The 19,460-nt window shown below is 42.5% G+C and overlaps 1 protein-coding gene across 1 annotated transcript in view; it reads left to right on the top strand.

Annotated features, from left to right (window-relative positions):
• LOC124712201 (odorant receptor 43a-like) overlaps positions 1 to 9,653 on the top strand; it is an 85,178-nt gene extending 75,525 nt beyond the window's left edge. Inside the window, exon 5 of the mRNA XM_047242498.1 lies at positions 9,585 to 9,653. Within this exon, the coding sequence (XP_047098454.1) occupies positions 9,585 to 9,653 (69 nt within the window). The remainder of the gene's footprint in view (positions 1 to 9,584) is intronic.
• The last annotated feature ends 9,807 nt before the right edge of the window (positions 9,654 to 19,460 follow it).

Below are 19,460 nucleotides of genomic sequence, written 5' to 3'. Positions count from 1 at the left end.
TAAGGCTTCCGCCCGCCGTGGGGAGGACCACATGTTGACGTATGCGATGAGGTGGGGAGCCTAACAACAGGCGAGGCTGTGCCACCCGCACCCGGCCATCCGGTCCGAGGGGAGCTAGGAAACGCCTGCAAAACTAGTCCAGGGTGCACGTCAACATGCGGTGTATGCGCCCGTAAAGAAACATGAGGGGCCGAAGTGTCGACCTCCATTGCGTCGGGGTAGCCGACGCGCGATGACGTCACGTGGTCCGGAGCGGGCGGGAGTTCCATGGCGGCGGACAGCTGGTCACGGGAAGCGATCGGCGGCGCGTGACCCTGGGAGGCGCCTGGCGGCGGCAACGAAGCGTCGAATGCGGTCGGCGGCGGCGGCGGCTGCTGCTGCTGCTGCTGCGGCGGCGGCGGCGCGTCGCCATGGGGCAAAATGGAAGGCATCGTCGGTAACACCTGGGGATGAGGCGAGCCAGTAGATGGGTCCCCAGGGCGCTGACCGGACGGCACCGTCGCTGAAAGCAGACGGGGAGCGGCAGAACCCGAGCGACGACAGAGGCGCAGCTGATTGAGATGCCGACGCACCTCACCAGAGGCCCCCAAAACCAAATACATCGCGCGGCCGAGGCAGCGAAGAATGCGCCCTGCGAGCCAACGCCGTGAACCTCGATAGTTGCGATAAAATACAACGTCGCCTGGAGCAAAAACAGGAGTCTGCCGCTGCGCAGGAACCTGATGCGGCGGATGCAGCAAAGACATCAAGGTGCGATGAGGACGACCGTGGAGCAACTCAGCCGGCGAGCGACCATCTCGGGGCTGAGAGCGATACGAAGACAAAAAGAGCAACAACGCGTCCTCCCGAGAATGCGACTCTTTCAATTTCAACATCTGTGACTTGAAAGTCCGGACCAATCGTTCAGCGGCACCGTTGGACTGAGGCGAAAACGGCGCGGATGTCAGATGTTGAATACCATTGGCCTGGCAGAATGACTGAAATTCTGCGGACATGAATTGTGGGCCATTGTCGGAAACAATAGTCTGCGGAAGACCTTCAATGCAAAAGATAGCAGACAACGCTTGGATGGTGGCGGAGGACGTCGTGGAAGACATCCGGACAACAAAAGGAAAATTACTGAAGGCGTCGACCAGAACCAACCATCGAGCATTCCAGAATGGACCAGCAAAATCAATGTGCAAGCGATGCCAAGGGGAAGTGGCTTTTGGCCACGCAAAGACTTTCCGCGGCGGTGCGGACTGTTGTTCGACACACGCCGGGCACGAAGAACACATATTCGTAATCGCAGCATCGATTCCGAACCAAGTACAGTGCTGACGAGCAAGTTGTTTCGTTCGCACTATACCCCAATGTCCTTGATGAAGAAGCCGTAAAACAGAGGACTGTAACGAACGTGGGACCACGACTCTGGACTGATCATTATCAGAACGCAACAACAAAACACCACGTCGAACAAAAAGTCTCTCCTTGTGAGCAAAAAATCGGCGAACCAACGGATCCTCGATCCGAGACTTTGACAAAGGCCATTGCGTAGCAACAAAACGTAAAACAGTAGCAAGGACAGGGTCAGCAGCTGTGGCTGTAGCGACACGACGAAAATCAATCGGAAACGATTCGACCACTTCATCGGTTTCCGAATCAATGAACATGCAAGCAAGTTCGGAAGAATCGAATGCTTTATCCTCAGCAACAGGCAAACGGGACAACGCATCGGCGTTTCCGTGCTTAGCAGTGGACCGATACAAGATATCGTAGCGGTACTGCGAGAGGAAAATAGACCAGCGAATGAATTTCTGCGCTGTACGTGGAGGTACAGGCTTGTTCGGATGAAAAAGCGACGTCAAAGGTTTGTGGTCTGTAATGATGGTAAAGTGACGACCATACAAGAAATCATGGAACTTAGTAACACCAAACACGAGAGCCAAAGCTTCTTTCTCTATCTCTGAATAATTTCTTTGCGCAGACGAGAGCAATTTGGACGCAAAGGCAATAGGGCGATCATGGGAGCCAACTTTGTGCGCAAGTACAGCACCGATCCCGAAATCCGATGCATCGACCATCAACAAAAGGGGTTTCTGGGGATCGAATGGCGTAAGGCAAGTATTAGAAAGCAACGCCGATTTCAACTGGCGAAAGGCGCGTTCACATTCCGGCGTCCAGACGAACGGAACACCTTTACGGCGTAAGCGATGAAGCGGAGCTGAAATGGAAGAGGCATTGCGCACATATTTATGATAATAGTTAATTTTACCCAACACACTCTGTAGCTGTTTCCGATTTTTAGGGGAAGGCAAATCGTGTATGGCACGGAGGTGCTCTGGACTTGGATGTATGCCTTGGGCATGAATGACATGTCCCAGGTATGGTAAGTCACGAGCAAAAAACACACATTTGTACTTCCTCAAGCGAAGACCATTTTGCCGCAAGACCTGAAATAATGTTCGTAAATTCGCAAGATGATCTTCTTCTGTCTGTCCGGAGATCACTATATCGTCCAGATAGTTTGCTGCAGTAGGGACCGACGCACAAATAGTTTGTAAATATTGCTGAAACAAGGCAGGGGCGGATGCACACCCGAATGGCAGTCTTTTGAAGCGGTACAATCCAAGATGCGTGTTAACCACCAATACGCGCTGGGATTCGTCGTCCACCGGTATTTGCAAGTACGCATCGGCTAGGTCCAACTTTGAAAAATATTTTCCCGGGCACAGTTTAGCAAAAAGATCTTCCGGGCGGGGCAAAGGAAAAGTAGCAGTCACTAGCTGTGGATTCACTGTGGCCTTGAAGTCCACGCAAAGTCTCAATTTTCCGGAAGGTTTTGGCAAAATGACTAAGGGTGAGGCCCAGAGAGAAGCTTGCACACGTTCAATTACACCCTGTGATTCGAGATCGTGTAACGTTCTTGCGACCTCAGCACGCAATGCGTGGGGAACATTGCGCGCCCTGAAAAATTTCGGTTGCGCGTTTACCTTCAGTTCTAAATGTGCTTCATAGTTTTTAGCGCAACCTAAGCCCGGTGCAAAAATGTCTGCAAATTCGTCACACAGCCGAGAAACACTGTCTGGAGGCACAGTCTGATTCACAGATAGGACCTGATTTACAATAGACATGTTAAACAACTTAAATAAATCTAGACCAAACAAATTCACAGCAGAAGAAGAACGAAGAACGTAAAATGACACAAGTTTTGTTTGTCCCTTGTATGTGGCAAGAAGGCTGCACTGTCCTAACACAGGAATTTTCTGTCCGGAATATGTAGTTAGCTTAACATTTGCGGCACGCAACGGAGGTTTGCCCAGTTGTTTGTACGTGTCGTGATTGAGCAATGAAACTGCAGCTCCGGTTTCGAGCTGGAATGGTATCACTTGGCCGTCAAAGTCTAAGTCCACAAAAAGTTTATTGTCCTGCTGACGACAAGAGCGACTGTTTTGTGCAATTGGAACAGACACTGGTACAGAATCACTGGCTAATTGACGTGATTTCCGGCGACGTCGACGCACAGTTTTTGTGGGACGATCACAGTCACTGTTAGAGAAAGTGTCACTGGACGAAGTGGAATTAACGACATGAATGTCCATAGGCGAAGGTCCACGAGCCTGAGTGTCCTTGGTTCGATTCCGGCGCGAAGCAAAGGGCCTGGAATGATTGTGATTGTCTGATCTGAGCTTTTTCTGGCAAACACTTTGAACATGTCCTTTCTTATTGCAGAAAAAGCAAATAGCTTGGCGTGACGGGCAATGTTCACGCGAATGTCTAGTAGCACACCGCGGGCATGATTTCACTGCATTTGTGGGCTGGCGCGGCACACCTGGCTTAGCACGCGGCGGTCGCTGTGCGGACGGCCGCGAGGGCAGTTGACCGGGCCGCGTTGCGCGAGCGCGCCCGGCGGGCCGGTTAATGTTACACACAGCTGGCGAAGTTTCAAAAGATTCCTGAGCACAGTCAAGTGTGTCTTGTCTATCCAATATGTCTATCACTTGTTGAAGGGAGGGATTAACTAGTTTCAAAATTTGCTCCCGTATGCGAACATCAGAAACGTTCTGTGCAATTGCATCACGCACCATTGTATCTGAATAAGAAAGACCACAGTCACATTCAAAGGCACAGTCCCTAGTAAGTCCTTGCAATGTTGCTACCCACTCCCTATTAGTTTGACCGGCCGTACGTTTTGTACGAAAAAACGTATACCGTTGTGCAACCACATTAACTGTTTCTTTGAAATAGGCATCTAATGCAGACAAAATTTCCTCGTAGGACAAAGTTGCTACGTCGCGTCGTGGAAACAATTTCACTATCACACGGTATGTGGACACACCGACACAAGAAAGCAAAAACGGCTGCCGCTCATTACCTTGAATTCTGTAGGCAGCAAGGTGGAAGTTGAACTGGCGAGACCACTCGTGCCAGGTCTCATCGGCTGCCACGTATGGTCGAAAGGGAGGTGCAACAGCGTTCAGTGGCAGCGGTAGCGAAGAAGCGGCGGCGGCCGCATCGGTTTGAATGGTACGTTGACCCTGGACGAGCTGTCCAAGGGCATCCAGTAACGCCTGCGTCTGCTGAGTCTGCAAGCGATAAAATTCGGACAGTACATCTGGAGAATGTGGCGAAGCCATGACACAATTAAATGTAAGCAATCAGAAATAAATGTAAGCAAGCAGAAAAAGGTCCCTTTTCCCTCGTCGCCAATAATTGTAGTGTCGGTAGCTGGACCGACACCGTGATGTGGATTGCTGAAAAGTAATGCTAAACTAACGCTGTGGCCGATAGTGCACGCTCGGCATAACGCAGACGGGCGTGAAGTCTGGAACATGAGAACTTATGAATGAATAAGAAGAAAAGTATGTAGATGCTTTTTACTTAACTTTTATTGATTCCTTGGAATACATCTCTCTTGAATACTCGTACGCTATAGGCACTGATACAAATGGCTCCTTGCTAGTTCGTAGCCATTAACTTCTGATGGCTATTCTGTCTCTCGGCTAATGAGAGAGAAAGGCTTCGTACAACTGGGCGATAGCTAGGTTCGCGTACAACTGGGCGGTAGCTTGGTTCTCGTACAACTGGGGTCGAGTCCACTCTCGTATCACGAGACCTGCCTTGGTGGTGGCGCTAGGTCTGCGATCACAGTGGCGAGACGCGGGTCCGACATGTACTACATGGACCGCGGCCGATTTAAGCTACCACCTAGCAAGTGTGGTGTCTGGCGGTGACACCACATAATGACATCGCTCGACTAGAGTGGCCAGCCTATGCTCTAGACATAAACCCTATCGAACATGCCTGTGATAGATTGAAAAGAGCTGTTTATGGACGACGTGACACACCACCCTCTCTGACGAATCTACGCCGAATCGCCGTTGATGGGTGGGACAATCTGGACCAACAGAGCGTTGATGAACTTGTAGATAGTATGCCAGACGAATACAAGCATGCATCAATGCAAGAGGACGTGCTGCTGGATATTAGAGGTACCAGTGTGTATTTCAGCCTGGACCACCACCTCTGAAGGTCTCGCTGTACGATGGTACAACACGCAATGTGTGGTTTTCATGAATAATAAAAAGGGCGGAAATGATGTTTACGTTGATCTCTATACCAGTTTTCTGCACTGGCTCCGGAACACTCGAAACTGTGGTGATGCAAAACTTTTTTTTATGTGTGCGTTATTCCTGCGGAAAGCACAATAAGCACGTATGAGCTGAGCATGAATGTCCTAAGTTTCAGAAACTTTTGCGAAAAGAAAGTTAACGAAGCGTAGACTTGATACTAATATACATTTTAATTCAAGAAATAAGCAGGAGAGTTCACAATAAAAGATGCATATGTCATTCGCCAGACTACGTAGAACCACACCTCCACATATTCTCAGAAATGTCAGAAAGGAATCCTGTGTACTTGTATTCATAAATCACCGAATTAAATAGCTAGAAAAGTTACTTGAGACACAACTAAATTCACGGATGGCCTAATGAAAAACCAAAATTGTTGATACAGAATTACCCCCCTGTAACGCTTGCAAGCAATATCTCAGTAATACTGAAAACCGTTGACTAAAACGCCTAGAGGAAGTTAGTTACCACTTTCACGAAGAAGCTGAGTACAGCGTTAGCTGGAGCAATGACGTGCAGCTGAGAAACGTATGCTTCTCCGACGGCATAAGCCAGGCGAACTCAAATTTTACCCATCTCGCACCTCATTGGTCGTCAGAGTTCCGTCTTTAGTCACTAGCAGGGTCTGCCTCCTTAGTTACAATGGCGGGTTCACAGCAGACACACCAGAGTGTACTAGAAATCCTACCGTATTGTATTGCCAACTCAATGGTATTCTGTTGTCCCGTTCTTAAAGTCATACCTTCCAGCGTCGCGTCTCGTTTCTCGTCTGAGAATTGTTCGAATGTACAGTGCGATGATGTGATCAGTTTCGTTTTATTACGGCGCTTGATGTTTTCGGGCTGATGAGATTTATAAGTTTGGTTATCTTCTGACCGTGTAAGGAAGTAGTAATTCCCTAGTGAACGAAGGAATCTCGAAATGGAAACAAGAGCCTGGGCGAGACAATGCTGTTTTATTACATCGTTGCTGCCTGTTGGTTTAGTCCATATTTTTTTTCTAACTATGTTTTTTAGTAGTATACTCCCACAGTATCGCAATTTTATGCTTGTTCACACATGCTAAGCTACAACATTAGGGTTGCCTCTGAATATTTTTCCTTGATTCTATTTCTTTGTTTTGCAGATTTGCTTGAGCGTTTTATTATTTATGTTTTAGACATTTATCTCTTTCACTTTGTAACGTTGGAACACTGTTCTCCCTATAATCAGGTAAATATGAGAGCACAACATTTACCAGTTTCTTATACTCTTAATTTATTCCGGTGAATCTAAATAGAGTTGCACTTAGTTCAGAATTCAATGTAGCCATCATTGGGTACATGAGTAAACTATGTAACTGGAATACATATATGTAACCTTTCCTGGTTCACTTACAACTTTTTTTGCGGCTGAGGAGTAGCGCGAGAAACCATTTTATGTTACTGGTTGCATATTTTACGACCACTGTTTACAGTTTCATATCGATCTTCATGCAATGATGCAGCATAGTGCTAACCTACATATTGTTTAGTAATGAAAAGAATATAACAACACAGCTCTGCCTACTAAATATTTATTCCTGTTTTATGCAGCATGAGTCACTAACTACTGCCACCAAGAATCACTCAGAAGCTAAAACGTTTGTAGGAGAAAAGTTGCATGGGATAACGTGGGCCATAATATGACGTAGGTTTTTTGTTGCTAGGTGGGGTCGCTTCAGAGATATGAAGGTTACCTTTATTTATTTTGGATGGGATGCTATAGCTTGGTACTTACTTTCTGATAGTGGCCGTCGAGACCAAACTAATGATGTGTAACAGCAAGATCGTTGGTGGTTAACGGAGGTCAAAAAGGCGGCATGGACGTCCATTTACAGAAGGTGTTCGAAGTGGTGACCATTGGTATAAATGCAGTGCTGCAATCTCCTTATCATGGATGGAGTGGGATTCCTTATCACATCTGCATTTATCGAAGCACATGCTTTGACAATTCTGTCTCGCATATCTTCAGGTGTGGTTGGAACATTTTTATAAACATGTCTATTACGAATCCCCACAAGAAAAAATCCAGAGGCGTCAAGTCAGACGAACGAGCTGGCCACGACACATCTCTTCGGCGTCGAATCCAACGATTTGGGAATTGTCTCAGCTACTCATTTCTAGCCATCAATGAAAAATGTGCCAGAAACCCATCGTGTTGATGCCACATTCTATTCCCTGTTCCTAAAGGTATTTTGCTCCAATAACAGACCAAATGTTTCTTGCAGGAATGTGGTTCACTTCCCACCATTAAGATTTCCTTCGATGAAATAGGAGCCTATAATTCTGTCTTCCAGAATCCCAAAGCAGACATTCACCGACCATTGTTTTTGGTGTGCAACTTGCCGCAACCAACATGGATTTTCAGTTGCCCAATAATGCATGTTAAGCAAATTAACATTTCCATGGATCGTGAATTTAGCCTCATCAGCAAATAAAATCAAATTAATAAATGTGTCATCCCTCTGAATCTGAAGTTGAGCCTATCGACAGAATTCAATGCGACACCTACAATCCGTACCAGTTAATTCTTCGTGGAGACTGATATGGTAAGGGTGATATTTATTGCGATGCAGGCCGCGAACATCACTGCTCTGGCTCATGCCAGATTCCCTTGCGATCTGACGCGAACTAACACAAGGATCTCGAACCACAGTGGCAAGAGTACCAATTTCCAATCCACCTTAATAACTTTCCTTTGCCGGATATGTTTCCGATGCGTTAAAGATACAGTTGTTCTCAATTTATCACACACACATTATAATGTGCGGCGTGTAGGGTGAGTACGTTGAGGATATCTTTCAGCCTATAAGTCTCTAGCCCCCAAATAATTTCGTTGGCATTCTTCGTAAATGAGAAACATATCGACTTGTTCTTCAAAGGAATACATAATTCACATTCGCTTGATTTGACGATACTAGTCTTACCGTTCCTATTTGTGTTGTATTGAGAAACTGTCGAATGGTGTTTACATGTCAATGGCACGTTAGATGGATACGCCGTATTCGCTGAAAACGAGTATTTACTATTTGTACGATATACGAGAGAGGAAAGTCAGAGCATGTGCTTTGATAAGTGCCGAAATGATAAGGTACACCACTCAATTCAGTGATAAGAAGATTGCAGCACTGCTTGATATCAATGGTAATCACTTCTAACACGTTCTGTAAATGGACGTTAATGCCAACATTTTGACCTTCGTTGACCTTCAAAGACATTACTGTTGGACATCACTGGATTCGTCTTGATAGCTGCTATAGGATAATAATTAACATACCATAGCATCTCATTAAAAAAAATGAAGTTGACCTTCATATCTCTGACGCGACCCCACCTTGCAACAAAAAACTAAAGTCATATTATGGCCCTGTTGTCCCATGCAGCATCTCTCCCACAAAATTTTCAGCTGCTCTCATACTTCCGGAGTACTTTTAGAAAGTAATAGTCACGCACCCTTACATGACAGAAGTTACTATATCTGTGTGATTCTTTAGATGCTGTAAAATTATGGCATTTCGCTTGTTTAAGGTGCTCATCATGAACGCTTTAATTTCAAACTGATGTCTCAAAGTATTTTTGTTCCGTAAAATATCGAAACTATATGCGCCATATGAGACTTTTATGGTGTTACATGATATTGTATGAGCAATGGAATACATATAGGGTTCTGTAGAGATCACCAGACTGAGTAGTAACTTTAAATGAAAGAAATACCTGGCGAAGAGTTCTCGGGGTTCCAGCCGGGTGGCGGTGTCTTCGCCAGAAGATGACGAGTATGTCACTCGTCGAAACGTCGCAGTTTGAAGACACCGCCACCCGGCTGGAAGCCCGATAACTCTTCGCCAGCTGTATACGCCGGGAAAGCATACATTCACATAAAGAAATACCTACTAAGAAAAAATATGTAAATATTTTGTATGTAATTTTCCCTGATATTCTTATTTTAATTACAGTTGGTGAATGCATCTTATTCGTATTACACATTGTTGGGTCACATGAACAGGCGTCCAACGCAAGCCTAACTGTGAAACCGGCACAACCATTGATGCCAACTTGGACAGCAATGAAATATTTCATTTGAACGACACACCAAGCAGTTTAAGTGAATGGTTTAAGAAGATTAATTTGAATACGGGATGGAAGTTTTACTCTACACAGTGTTCGTTACTCTGAATGATAAAATGTGTACCATGGTATTTCAACCTAAGCCCGTGATTTATTCATGACAATTCTATATTGCTATGATGCAGAAGGGGAAATAACATCATATGACAGATTCTATATATTTTGAATAACCATTGCTATTCGAATTCGAATATTGAGGAAAGATTTAGTTGTAAGTATGGTATGGAAGGAAGGAATAACTTCAGGAAAAACTTCCTTTTCTGTTAACTTCACGAAATTTTTCATGACAGTTTTCTTATATGAATCCCTCTCTATGACATATAACATTTAAATAACAATACTGTAGCTCAGATATTGACATCATTTACATCATCAGCAGAAAACTAATTACCATAACAGAATAGGTTCACTTTTATCATGTCATGGTGCTTGTCATCAAAAGTGTGAGAATTTCATGAATCGTAGTTTATCTCGAAAACAAAGAGAATTTTATAGATGTTTACATTTTTATCAGTGAAGTGAAGTTAGTTTCTTTTCTACAAAAATGGCCCCTTGTATCTACTTCATTCTTTGCATTTGTTAATTTCAGATTTGTTCTTGTTTATCTTATTTCACAAATTGTGTTATGAGTGTTTCTTATCAGATATTCTAAATAATGTAAAGAAAGGAAATGATATTGAATTAAGTTTTTATTAGTCATATGAACTGCATAATTCACAAAATGTGTTTTTCTATTCAATAATGATGCAGAAAATGATATTTTTTATGTAACTGTGTTATTCTCTGACCTTTGAACACTTTCTAATGTTCCTATTAAAAACGTACATCTAATGTACTTAAAAAATTTCGACTCAGAAGCATTCAGAACTGGAAACAATGCAATGAGTCAATAAATATTTAGTAATATTTCATTTCGTTTATACTAGAACTATTATTTTGAAAATAAAAGTTCTCCTTAAAATAACAGATTTATAATTTTTTGACAATTAATTATCTATAGAATATGAAATGTAGACATGTTAAACACAAAGAGGTAGGAGAAAATGAAAACAAGTGTATTTACATAATATTTGCTTAGCCTTAGAACGTATTTTAATGTTTGTTAATACTATTTTGGTTGAGCAATGGAACAATCAGTATTGAGTGTGATCAATGTACACAGCAATATACTGCATACTATGATATGAGAAGTTAATTCTGATTGTGTCTATAAGCTATGGTGAAAGTCTGCGCTATTGTCTGAGGACTCAGAGCACCGACATGCATTCTTAGAGTATTCTGAGAACTTGTATTAGGTTAAGGGGAGAAAATTAAATGATTTTCTAATTGTAAAACGTATTTGACAAATTGTCTGGCCACAAAAAGTCGTGAAATAGAAAAATATCATATTCTGTTGAAGTGATATGAAGAAGAAGGTAAGTATGCCACAATATCCAGGAATAATTAAGGAAGATAAAGTAAACAGAGCAACATGTATGAAAAATAAAATTGTTATGAGCGCAACAGAAATGGAGATATGACACGAGATGGGATGATACGTCGAAAGGAATGAAACATGACGAAACGTCGATGCACTAAAAAAGATAGTGATATATATTTGGTATGCGAAACCAAGTTTCATTACAGTTGTGGCATCCTCAGGGGGCTGTGTTCTTTTATTTTTCCTGAAGTACATACATACACATTTGATTTAGATTAATGAATATGTTACGTGGCATTTTGTTCTTTTCCGTTACTTTATATTGTGCATGTCCTGTGGCTGCATCCGAAAGCAGCCATATGTCTAAATCACTACGCCATGTCGTCTGCAACTATAGGGATGTTAGGGAATCGCCTGAACTGATTATTTGTTTAGAATAAAATCTGCAGAATTACATATTTAGTAAAGCGGTGGCATATTCTTATTTTTAGGCTTACCATTGCTGTATTCGCCTCGTCCTGAGTTGTAGGTGGTTTTTATTTCTCTACTGTACATGTATTTGTAGTCGTTTGTGTATACACAGTCATCTACATGCGTGCTCTTCTGTTATTTGTGTATTTAGAGTCATTTGTAGGTATCGGTATAAATTTTATGGGACTTTGGTATAGAGGACTATCCCTTAAATGAATTGCAGGTTTATGATTCCAGCCCTAGTTGTTATGCATCGTAAAACAAGTGCTGACGCACATCTGTACTGTATGGCTGTAGTTACTTTGCTTGTTTAGGATGCATCTCTGTATGTATTAAGAGTCGGTTTAAAACTATAAGGGAAATCAATAAACTATGTAATGTCTTTGATAAAAGAATTACCGCATGACTAAACTACTTTTTGTGATTATTTGGCGAAGGACCATAAAGAAAAACGTCTTCTGTTCATCCTAATATTTTTTTGAATTAATCATTTTGGAATGTGAGTGCAGATTTGAAACACAGATAATTAAATAAAGGTTCAAATGTAACTGTATTAAATTGAGATTAATAAATTGCGATTGTTTCTGAACACTATCCAAAATGGATTTAGAGCCACGTCACATCCTTTTTTCTAAATAAATTAAATTTCTCCATATTAACTTAAATGAGCTGTTCCAAAGGTGGGTATAAATTTGGAGGTAGTATAGTATACTTCCCTGACGTCCCTGGGACGACAAGAGTGGTAGATGTTGTTCGCTATATTTCTTTTATGGATTATAAGCACTTGTATCTTCTGGATCATTAAATTCTGAAATAATAATTATTTTCTAAGTTTTCAGGCTGCAGGTGCTACGTAATAAGCAGGTTTAGAGCAGAATGTGGCTGCTTAAATTAGCAGGACGTTGTACAGTCAGCTCTACCATCACTCGCAATTGTATCTGTTTACCGTTTAAAATAATTAACATTTCAAAAGGAATACCATGTTTATCATACCAATGTTTCACCTAAGATGTGTTACACAAGAAGACGTTGGTATTAACGAGAGATGTTTAATCTGTAAAGCCTAAAGAAACGCAGTCCAGAGTTAATTTCTTCTTGCGATAAATGCGTCCCAATATGCTATAGTGTTTAAACATTTAAGAAGGATGAAAGTCCTTGTCCTTACGTACAAAAATGACATATTTGCTAATTCTGTAGAATTGAGATTACATGAGTATACCCAATGCCCTTTGGCTCTTCGAAATCATTTCCCAATGGAAAGCTGCGAAAATATGCGCGAACTCTATCAATTATAGCCATTCAGATGATGGAGATGTGATTACAGTACTACCTTTAGAAATCACAGCACTGCCAATCGATCCGTGATTTAGAAGAGGCTGTCAATTTACTTTTTTGGCAGGTACTGTGCGCCATCTACGTTGCTGAGCTATTGAAGTTAATGTTTAGAACCACGTTGTCTTCGCTTCAATTTTTCCATTATTACTGACTGAATTGGTTTTTAGTTTGACGCGTATCTGACTGGAAAGAAAATTTTTGTAACCAACGTTGAATTTTCTGCGAAGGTACTTACACTGAAAACAGTTTCATTCAAAACATGCAATTGTTTAAGAAGACAGAAGTATGCTTTGCACTGTCGATCAACACTCCAAACAAGGACGAAGCAACTTGGGTAGTGTGCGGACATTTCAGAAGAAGTAATAATCTTAATCAGAACCAGAGGAGATCTTTTTAAAACCTTCGATGAGGTATCTGTTCTTCCTTTAGAACGTTGGTTATCGAGTAAGTTACACGTGTTAGTCTAGTTCGTAGCGCTTCAGAAAGTAAGAAAATTGCACAATAAGAAAGGGTGCCTACAGACACAATTGGCTGCGTTGCATATAAGAGGTGCATCACAGTATGCGAGTCAAAGCGCACAGCAACTGAAAACGTACCGTACACTCAAGTTGAAGTACACGACTCTTCTGTACAAATCGTACAAATCGTCTATACTGAAAACAGATTCACCGTGATTTTCTGGTGGTATCTGCACCACATGCTATGTCGCGTGCAGCCTGAGTGGAATGCAGCCAACAATTTGATGAAGGCTCCATGGACGTGAATGATGCTGGATGGAGAAAGCCATAAATATCGACCAAAGACAGCAGTGTACAGGAACTCGAGGAAAAACATCTGCACGAAGGATATTTTTCAATGTTGAGGGCTTTCACATAATAGATCTCGAATGGCCCATGAGTAAGGAGACGATTTCTGCAGTCTAGGATCTGATTGACTGGTAGAAAGGATGGAGACAGGATAGTAAGGGTGTTCAGTTATATCACCATTGTTCAAATTATTAAGAAACGAAGTATTCGCTTCGCGATATGTCATGAGTGTGATAAAGAAGTTAAAACAAGAATTGAGGTATCATTAAATGGACGATCGTTCAATTGAGTTTCACTTTTCGTAAGCTTACCTACTATTACTGGTCTGTACTTGCTGCAAGTAGAGAGAATGGCTGCACTATTTCTAATCCCAGGTGTAATCTTCATGAATACAACGTTTTCAAAGTATCTTCACATTACGAACATTTATTTTATACAATCATGTGCATCGATATATCCCAAAGTTTTTCGGGATATGACGATACATTACATTTCTGACTTTATATGCGACGTAGTTAGAATGAATAGCTGTACATTTATGCCGGGTGTTATTTATGTCACCAGTAGCCTTATACTGAGTAGAAAAGCAGTAATATCATTCATAGTACAGCACTACTCGGACACGAAACGAGTACCACTTGGACAATGACGCTGTTGACGGTACTGGCTTTCCGCCGTCTAGACAGTGACGTCAGAGAGGACGTTGCCCTGGCTGTCACAGCATCGAGCAGGAAGCTGGAATGTACCACATGGATCAGGCATGGCCAACATTTGCCGACCCGTGGGCGTATCCACATAAAGAAGCACACGGATCACGTTACGTGACAGCTACGCACTTAACGCATCAAGTCAAAACTATTGCGCCCGTGACGTTAAAGTGTACAGTGGAACACACCCATACGAACGGCACTCCTTTTCCGACATGCTATACCAATAAATTAAGCCTCACACAAGCGTTATTCAGAATACCTTCATTATACGTTTACCTTCTATAGAAATGTTTACATTTGTTTGTATGTGGTAAGTATTATTTCTTTACGTAATACGTTTTACAATGTATATATTAAATACTTCTGTTCCAAAATCCTGCAACGTCATTAGTAAGGAAACAACGTTCCGTTAGATACACTATGTGATCAAAAGTATACGGACACCCCAAAAATCATACGTTTTACATATTAAGTGCATTGTGTTGCCACTTACAGTCAGGTACTCCATATCAGCAACCTCACTAGTCATTAGACATTGTGAGAGAGAAGAAGGGGGTGCTCAACGGAGCTCACGGGCTTCGAAAGTGGTCAGGTGAGTGAGTGTCACTAGTGACATACGTCTGTACGCGACATTTAGACACTCTTAAACATCCCTAGGTCCACTGTTTCCGATGTGATATGAAGTGTTAACGCGGAGGGACACGTACAGCACAAAAGCGTACAGGCTGATCTCGTCTGTTGACTGACAGACACCACCGACAGTTGAAGAGGGTCGTAATGATTAATAGGCATACATCTATCCAGATCATCACACAGGAATTCCAAACTGCATCAGGATCCATCGCAAGTACTATGACCGTGAGGTGGAAGGCGAGAGAACTTTGATCTCATGGTGGAGTGCCAACAGTAAAATTCGGAGGCAGTGGTGTTATGGCGTGGTTATGTTTCTCATGGAGGGGGCTTGCACCCCTTGTTGTCTTGAGTGGCACTATCACAGCACAGGCCTGCATTGATGTTTTAAGCACCTTCTTGCTTCCCACTGTTGAAGAGCAATACGGGCATGGCAATTGCATCTTTCAACACGATCGAGCACCAGTTCATAATGCACGGCCTGTGGCGCAGTGGTTTCAAGCCAACGACATCCCAGTAACGGACTGGAATGCACAGAGTCCTGACCTGGATCCTATAGAATAACTTTGGGATGTTTTGGAACGCCGACATCGTGCCAGTCCACACCGACCGACATCATACCTCAGCTCGGTGCATCACTCTGTGTAGAATGGGCTACCATTCCCCGAGAAACCCTGTAGCACCTGATTGAACGTATGACTGCGAGAGTGGAAGCTGTCATCGAGGCTAAGGGTGGGTCAACATCATATTGGATTCCAGCATTACCGATGGAGGGCTCCACGAACTTGTAAGTCATTTTCAGCCAGGTGTCCGGATACTTTTGATCACATGGTGTAGCCGTAATGCTTATAATTCTTAAGTCATTCGCATCTACAGCACCAACAAAAATTGATAACTGACCTGTGTGTCAGAAATCACTGCCTTTGTCCAAACCGATCGTAAAAAAATAATGCTTCGATTGTGACAGCACTATTACAAATTGTTTTTAATGCCATCAAGCATCTTACCAATTCGGCAAAATTCTGTTCACCTAGGTAAATTTACTTGTTTGAACACCTTTTTACTATGGGACATAGTACATCTGCAGTTTATAAGAGTCACGCCTTTACGAATTCGCCATCACTGAAAGGTTTCAACAATATGGCACTTTTTCCATTCACTTTAGATCTAGTTTTAACTGAATTGTCGCATTGAGTCTTCCGTTTGACGACTGTAAGCTGTTACTTGTCCGAATTGAGAATTAATAGTTTAATTTTGTCTTTCTGCAATTTTACTGTAAGCCGTTGTTCAGCAATGTGCTTCAAAGAAAAGTGTCTTTTCATATTATAATTCCTTAACAAAAACTAGTAATTCACATCACAACAAGCAAAGAGATTTATCTTTACACATGATGAAGAAATAAGCCTCCGTCCATTTGCCCTGGAACTGGCGAAATTCACTATCTACATTTCTTTCCCTAAAGCCAGGCTTTTTGCGAATAAAGTCGGGAAATACGCATGGAAAAATTTGCACGAAATTACTAAACAACTATTGTAGAGCTTTGCGAGTGAACCGACAGCAAATGACTAGTTTGTTTACCAAGTTATGGCGCCTTCTACTGCTATTCAAATCGGCAAATCTCTCGCCTACCAAGGGCGCCTATTCGTGGCGGTAAGGGAGGAACAGTGGCCCTCCAAACTTGTAAGGGAAAGGAAAATTTATAGTGTAATCACGTGTTTTTCTTTCAAGAAAATGATTTAAAAGTCGGTATTACGCAGGTTTATAACAGGGTCAGAACTGGAATTTTTTTTATGGATACTTAATGTCGCAATTCATCTTCGAAATTATTAAAAATCCTCCGTATCCCACGTCTTTGGGCTCCCTCCCTCCTCTTTACAAACTATCATATGGACACTCTTGTTAAGTAGCTGGTAATTTTCTTGCCATTATCTTCTACTACCGCACCTCTTCAAGGCAGTGAGCTGTTTGTCTGACTCGCCTTACGCTCGTGATCACATGTGCCGTAACTTCGCCCACAGACTGGAGACGTGTTTCTCTTTGTTGTTTAAATACAGAGGCGGCGAAACTGCTTTGCATGTGCATAGATTAAGCAAAACTTCCAATGGTGCACGTCATAAGCTGCAAATCCGAGACGAACTTCATAGGTACGCCGCTGAAGAGATTAGGCGGGACACATGACGCATATTGACTCGAGTTCCGCCTAAGAGGTCCAACGTTAACATCATCTGGGCTGAAAGAAATGATCTACTAGAACTGAAAGGAGACCAAGACATCGTCATCTTACCTGCTGACAAAACCAGTGCTACTGTGTTTCTCTCACGCACAGAATATAATAGCAAGACATACAAATTGTTCGATTACCCTGCATACAGTAAATTAAATAGTAATCTGACTGGTAGGATCGAAAGGAAGACTTTGGGACTCATCAGAAAGAGCTCGATTCCAGCGCAAGTCACTAAGGGTTTGCGTCAACAGCTTGCAGTTTCACCCAGACTCTATGGCCTACCCAAGATCCATAAGAAAGGCGTGCGTCTCCGTCCCATTGTAAGTAAGATACTTATTTTGTTGTTAAATATCTGACATCACTATTGGGACCTCTCGTAGGCAAGTGCGACAATCATATCCGAAACTTCGCGGATTTCATGGGTTGGCTAAAAACTCTTAGATTGCAATCGTCGGATTCCTTTGTAAATTTTGATGATGTGTCTTTATATACAAAACCGCCCTTGGAGAACTATTTAGAGCTCATTAGAAAAAGGTTTGAGGAGGAAATAGTGGCATTATTTGAACACGAACTTCCTTCAACATACTTATTATTTCGTGAGCAATATTCTGGACAATTGGTGTGTGTCACCATGGGAAGCTCTATTTGTCCTGTGGCGGCCAATTATTTTATGGAGGACGTGAAATAAAAAGCATTGCAGTAAGCCACTCTCAAGTCCTCTTGTTTTTTACGTTATGATGATGTTACATTTGTGGTGTGGCCACATGGACTTGATACCCTGCCTACGTTTCTTCAGCATTTAAATTCCCGCCATCGGAATATGGACTTCATAATGGAACTGGTAAAATATGGTACTTTACATTTTCTTGATGTTTTGGTACGAAGGAAAGTAGATGGAACCTTAGGACACAGTAGCTACCGCAAGCCAACACATACAGATCTATATTTGCAGGCTACAAGCTGTCATCGTCCTGCACGGTGCGGTAGCACATTACGTACGTTAGTTCGTAGAGCGCTTGTGGTATCTGATCCTGAACACCTGTCAGAAGAGATACAACATATGAAGACAGTGTTCCGACAAAACGGTACTTCTGAGAGACAGATACGTAATGCATTCAGGCTCAAACGAGTTCAATCCATGGAGCAGAATGAAGATACAAAGACACCCACAAGAAGGCTGCGATGAACATCAGCGTCATACAAGCCTACGCCAACCGGAAAAGTCGACAGTTGCAGAACACTGTCTGAATACAGGACATCGCATGATTTATGAAAAGACGGAAGTTTTATTCCCGGCTCAATTTTTCTGGGATTGCTTCATGAAGGAAGCAATACAGTTGATAACCTCATCAACAAAGATGCGGGATTTCAAGTGAGCACAGTCTGGAATCCTGCATTGGCTTCTACTAAGTCACGACGAGAGAAGCTAGATTGTTCCATTACTCACCCGTCATAACACTGGTCTGGTAAGGGTTTTTTAGTGAGTAACGTCTGGCCTCACTGTTAGTAAACATAGCGTACAGTGCATGCGCAGCAGGCCGCTGTGCGATATTCGGCATAGGGTGTTTAAGTGTGGCACCATCTATCAGCAAATCATTCCGCATGCGTGATTTCCTCGCCTGCACATTCTTCGCGCGCTTCCGGATATCGTCAGTCGTACCTAGCCACCAGCAAGTTCAACCTCCTCAAGATATCGGATAGTTGCCCCGAGGATATATTGTGGAATTTGCACGTTATCCGTCAGCTAACCCGTGAAGACTATTTACAAGATGGAGGATGTTTTCATGCCATTTATTAATATAGAAACAGCTTTTAATTGTGGAATAAGAAAAAGAACACACAGGTAATTTTCAATACTCCAAAAATCTAACTGGGAATAACGGAATTGAAAAGTCGACACTGGGAGAAAAAGTGCAATGAACGCTTCATCTTAAACAGAAAATATGAGTTTACAAAAACACTGTCCTAGACTGCAGCTCTCTCTCACTCAATTTATTCTTATGGGGAAACATGTCATAGAAGTGCAGAAATGTCACTGGTTGTGTGTCGTAAGAAGTCTGCCTTAGAATATTGAATAGTTTTATACCTACGTAACGGTCCCTTACGCA

Source organism: Schistocerca piceifrons, chromosome 8 (assembly GCF_021461385.2).
Source record: "Schistocerca piceifrons isolate TAMUIC-IGC-003096 chromosome 8, iqSchPice1.1, whole genome shotgun sequence".
NCBI classification, from domain to species: Eukaryota; Metazoa; Arthropoda; class Insecta; order Orthoptera; family Acrididae; genus Schistocerca; species Schistocerca piceifrons.
Note: the sequence above shows the minus strand (reverse complement) of the source record. Positions and strands in the feature narration are given on the sequence as shown.